General features: G+C 53.5%; 2 protein-coding genes across 2 annotated transcripts in view; one reads left to right on the top strand and one right to left on the bottom strand.

Moving 5' to 3' along the window:
- The window catches only part of EMWEY_00029870 (hypothetical protein, conserved), a gene marked incomplete at both ends in the record, with an annotated part of 8,308 nt that extends 4,699 nt beyond the window's left edge, over nt 1-3,609 (top strand). Inside the window, 2 exons of the mRNA XM_013478283.1 lie at nt 1-3,154; nt 3,482-3,609. The exon at nt 1-3,154 is cut by the window's left edge and continues 1,068 nt beyond it. Of these exons, the coding sequence (XP_013333737.1) occupies nt 1-3,154; nt 3,482-3,609 (3,282 nt within the window). The remainder of the gene's footprint in view (nt 3,155-3,481) is intronic.
- Nucleotides 3,610-4,137: 528 nt separating this feature from the next.
- EMWEY_00029860 (hypothetical protein) overlaps nt 4,138-5,000 on the bottom strand; it is a gene marked incomplete at both ends in the record, with an annotated part of 1,344 nt that continues 481 nt past the window's right edge. The window contains 2 exons of the mRNA XM_013478282.1: nt 4,138-4,164; nt 4,394-4,454. Coding sequence (XP_013333736.1) covers nt 4,138-4,164; nt 4,394-4,454 — 88 coding nt within the window. The remainder of the gene's footprint in view (nt 4,165-4,393; nt 4,455-5,000) is intronic.

Raw genomic sequence — 5,000 nt, 5'->3', positions numbered from 1 at the left:
GCACTCCGCAGCAGCAGGTCCCAGTATCCTTCATTCCCAGCAGCAGCAGCAGCACCAACAGCAGCAGCAGCAGCAGCAGCAGGCAAGGGACCCTTGGCCACCGTCTTCTCCCTCAATAGGATCTTTGAGGAGACAGTTAGATCATCACTGCAGCAGGTGCAGCAGCAGCAGCAGCAGCTGCTGCTGCTACCTGCAGGAGCAGCAGCAGCTGCTGCTGCTCCTCCACTGTGGCTGCTGCAGCATTGCATGCCAAAGCCCATGCAAGAGCAGCTAAAGTTTCTGCTGCTGCAGCACACGCAGCAGCAACAGCAGCAGCAGCAACTGCAACCGCCCACATCTGTTCTACAAGCAAAAGGTCTTGTTTGCTGCCTATGGCAGCAGCACCAATCAGTGACAGCAGCAGCAGCAGCAGCAGCAGCTGCTGCTGCTGCTGCAAATGTTGCTGCTCCTGCTGCTCTTGCAGCTCTTCTCGCAGCAGCAGCAGGCCGCCTCTTTCCTCCCCTTGCTGTTTTGCGGTGGCTTGCTGCTGCAGGAACACAGAGCAGCAGCAGCAGCAGCAGCACTAGCAGCACCTGCTGCTGCTCCTGTTGCTGCGCCGGTGTCTCTGAGGAACCTACGGACCTTGAGTGTCTTCTAGCTTCCCTCAGCACCAGAAGCAGCAACAGCAACAGCAGCAGCAGCAGCAGCGACAGCAGCAATAGAAAGGTTCTCCCCCTGTCTCCTGCAGCAGTAACACTGTTATGCCTATACACCTCAGAGCTGCTGCAGCGGCTAGATGCTTTCCCGAAGCAGCAGCAGCAGCTGCTGCTGCGTGTTGCTGCAGCAGCAGCACAGCTACATGTACACCGCAACGTTAGCAGCAGAAGGCCCGTTGAAATTAGGGCAGTGCAGCACTCCCGCTGCTGCCTTGCTGATTCGGTCATGAGCAGCAGCAGCAGCAGCAACAGCAGCAGCAGCAGCAACAGCAGCAGCAGCAGCAACAGTGGTTTGCTGCTTCACCCTCATAGTTGCAGCTCGGAGCTCAGCATCCATAGCAATTTAAGCAGCAGCAGCAACACACTAATTTGCACAGACGGCAACAACGGCAGCAGCAGCAACAGCAGCAGCAGCAACAGCAGCAGCAGCAACAGTTGCTGCAGCAGCAGCAGCAGTATTGTGCTTTCTGCTGCTTCGCCTATAGATCTGGTCAGTTATCCCCTGTCTTTGATGCATGTAAGATATTGTCTCCTTTTAGCAGCATCAGCAGCAGCAGCCCCAACAGCAGCAGCAGCAGCAGCAACAGCAGCAGCAGCAGCGAAGCAGCTGGCAGACTTCGCTGGTGGGGGCCCTTGGTTGTGGCTGCTGCTGCTGGGGGCAATTGACATGCAATACACTGCAGCACTGCATCACCTGCTGCAGCAGCACTTGCTGCCCCCGCTGCTGCAGCGCTTGCAACAGCAGCAGCAGCAGCAGCAGCACGAGCAGGAGAATCAGCAGCAAGAGAAGCAAACGCAGCAGCAACATCTGCAGCAAGTGCTGCTGCAATGTGCTGCTGCTATTGCTGCTGGCCTCGCAAGATGTACTCTTGAAGATGCCCGTGAGCCAGCAGCAGCAGCAGCAGCAACAGCAACAGCAGCAGCAACACCAGCAGCAGCAGAACCGGCACCACAAGAGGCAGCAAAAGCAGCAGAAGATACTGTGACTGAGATTCTGTGGCCTTGCTGCAACAGCAGCAGCAGCAGCAGCAACAAGAGGATGCAGAGGCACCAGCTTGTAGCTGCTGCTGTTGACTGCTTGCTGCAGTGCTGGAGCTGCATGCGCCTTCTCTGTACACCTGATGAGAAGGAACCACCGCAGCAGCAGTTGCTGCTGCTCCTAGTCGCAGCAGCAGCAGCGCCGCAGCAGCGCAGCACAACACTGAGGGAGAGAAAGAGGCATCTCCTTGCTGCAGCCAGGAGACAGCAACTGCTGCAGCAGGACTTACTGCTGCAGCAAGAGCTGCAGCAAGACTTACTACGACACGAGCAGTCGTTGCAGCAGCAGCAGCAACAGCAACAGGACCTGCTGCAGCAAGATCTGCTGCAGCAGGAACAGCAGCAGCAGGAAGCTGATGACACCACAGCAGGAAGCCCTCCTTCGCATGAGGGGCCCTTTCCTACTAGCCCACAGCAGCAAACAGCAGCAACAGCAGCAGCAGCAGCAGCAGCAGCTGCTGCTGCAGTGGAAGCAGAAGCAGCAGCAGCAGCAGCAGCAGGAGATGCCTCTTGTCTAGATGTGCCCTATGACAGCAGCAGCAAGAAAACTTCCTTGCTGCTGCAGGTGCTGCAGCAGGAAGCAGCAGCAGCAACAGCAGCAGTATCATCATCCTCAGACAGTGAAGAAGTAAGCCCGGTGTCAGTGTATGACTGCTGCCTGCAGCAGCATCAGCAGCAGCAGCAGCAGCAGCAAGGGGGAGCAGAGGCTGGAGCAACTTGTTGCGATGATCGCAACTGCTGCTGCAGCTGCTGCTGCAGTAGAGGAGACTCATGCACCAGTCGTCCTTTTTCTGTGAGGAGCAGCAACAACAACAACAACGGCAGCAGCAGCAGCAGCAACTGCAGCAGTTGCTGCTGCTGCTGCTGCTGCATCGCGCTGCAGCCGTCTGCCTGTAGGGGAGTCCTCAAGGACACCATCTTAGGTTTTGCTGCTGCGTTGCAGCAGCAGGGGGCCCCCATAACCCCGTGTGTGCTGCGGCACTTGCGGCTTACTGCAGCAGCAGCAGCAGCAGCAGATGCTACTGCTGCTGCTGCTGCCGCGTTACGGGAGGAAGAGCTGCAGCAGCAGCAAGAGGCTAAGAGCGTTACGCCCCCCTTCCTACGCAAGGAGACACTCGAGGTTTTACAAGAAAGACGTCAGCAAGCTAGCAGCAGCAGCAGTTGCAGCAGCAGCAGCAGCAGCGGCAGCAGCAGCAGCAGCAGCAGCAGCAGCAGCAGCCTCATGAGCAACAACAGGGTATTGGTTGGAGCGTTCGTTCCTGTTGATGCTTCACTGTATGGTGGTGCATCGGGTTCAGCAGCAGCATCTGCTTCTACAGCAGCAGCAGCAGCAGCAACAGCAGCAGCAGCAGCAGCAGCAGCAGGAGCAAAAGGGGTGGGGTTGCAGTGTGCTGCTACACTAGCAGCATTAGAGAGAATACGTAAGAAATGGGTAGCAGCAGACCCCACAGATGCAGCAGCAAACAATTAATGCAGCAAACAGCAGCAGCAGCAGCAGCAGCAGCAGATAATAGACCTGCTACTGCAGCTGCAGCTGTATTTGCTGCTACTCCATCAGCTGCAGCAGCAGCAGCCGCTGCTGCTGCTGCTGCTGCTGATTGTTTACGTCCGTTTCTGTACCTTCTTTATACTCTCTACACATAATTCTGGACATTCCTGCTGTTGTTGTTGCTGCTGCTGCTACTGTTTCTGCTGCTGCTGGTGCTGCTGCTGCTGCTGTTTCTGCTGTTGGCTGCATGCTGCTGCAGCAGCACTTAACGACACACAGTACCAGAGCTCTAGCAGCAGCACACAGGGGCAGCAAGCAGCATTTATGGCAGGAGCAAGAGCAGCAGCAGCAACAGCAGCAGCAGCAGCAATAGCGGGAGAGACATAAGAACGAGCACAAGCAACGGTAGCAGCAACAGGAGGAGCAGCAGTGGTAGAAGACACAAACTAGCTTCCTCCCCATCAGAGAGCAGCAGCAACAGCAGCAGCTGCAGCAGCAACAGCAGCAACAGCAGGACCTGATACGTAGCAAGAGCACTAGCAGCAATATATGTGACTAGAACAGCAGCAGCAGCAACAGCAGCAGCACAGCCTTCTGCAGCGGCTGCAGGAGCACAGTATGCAGCGCTACGGCAGCACGAGGCAGCAAGGCGCAGCAGCAGCAGCAGCAACAGCAGCAACAGCAGCAGCAGGTTTTAGTTTATATATGATATAAAAGACATAAATAATAAATAAATAAATAAATATATAAAAATGTTTTTTATTTAATTAATTATTTGCTGCTGCTGCTGCTGCTGCTTAAACCCCAGCCAACGGTCCATGACCAGCGGTGGTTTGAGACCTCGAGGGTTTAGGGTTTAGGGTTTAGGGTTTAGGGTTTATATTCTGCGTTCTTTTTATATATATTCTCTTTATTTTAACCCAATGTAAAAGGAAAAAAACCCTATACACAAACCCTAAACCCTAAACCCTAAACCCTCAGACCCCCGAGGGGGACCACCAGACCGCCGCCGAAAGGACCTTAACCCTAACCCTAAACCCTAAACCCTAAACCCTCGACAGACTCGACAGACATCTAGAATATTGAAAAACCTAAGCCCTTAGAAACAAACCCTAAACCATAAACCATAAACCCTAAACCCTAAACCCTAAACCACCAGCAAATGGATGACCAGAAGTGGCTCGGTCTCGTCTTCGCCTTCCTGGCCGCCTTCTTTACAGGTGAGGGCAAACCTTCCAAACCCTAAACCCTAAACCCTAAACCCTAATCTATAAACCCTAAACCCTAAACCCTTCCAAGCGGCCGACAGTATCCGGGGCCCCCTCATCCAATGTGCATCCCTTTGTGGGCCCCCTAAAGAGGGGGCCCCCAGGTTACCCTAGGATTCTAGGATTTAGGGTTTAGGGTTTAGGGTTTAGGGGTTTTATAGAGGGCCCCCATGCCGTCGGACCCTTTGGTGTTAGGGTTTAGGGTTTAGGCTATACACATTTAGTGTTTAGGGTTTACACGTTAAGAATGTATTCTCTAAGATTAATGTTTTATTGTTTATGCATTTAGGGTTTATACTTTAGGGTTTACATTTCTAGGGTTTAGGGTTTAGGGTTTAGGGTTTAGGGTTTAGGGTTTAGGGTTTAGGGTTTAGGGTATATATTTTTTTGCAGGTTCCTACCAGGTTCCTCGTAAATTTCTTTCTTTACGTCTTTCTTCTTCTCCTTCTTCTTCTTCTCCTCCTCCTTCTTCTTCTTCTTCTTATATAGAGGAAATAATATATGTATTTT

The sequence above is a fragment of the Eimeria maxima genome, genomic scaffold (assembly GCF_000499605.1).
Source record: "Eimeria maxima Weybridge genomic scaffold, Emw_scaff356, whole genome shotgun sequence".
Taxonomy (NCBI): domain Eukaryota; phylum Apicomplexa; class Conoidasida; order Eucoccidiorida; family Eimeriidae; genus Eimeria; species Eimeria maxima.
This window is presented reverse-complemented; position numbering and strand designations above follow the sequence as displayed.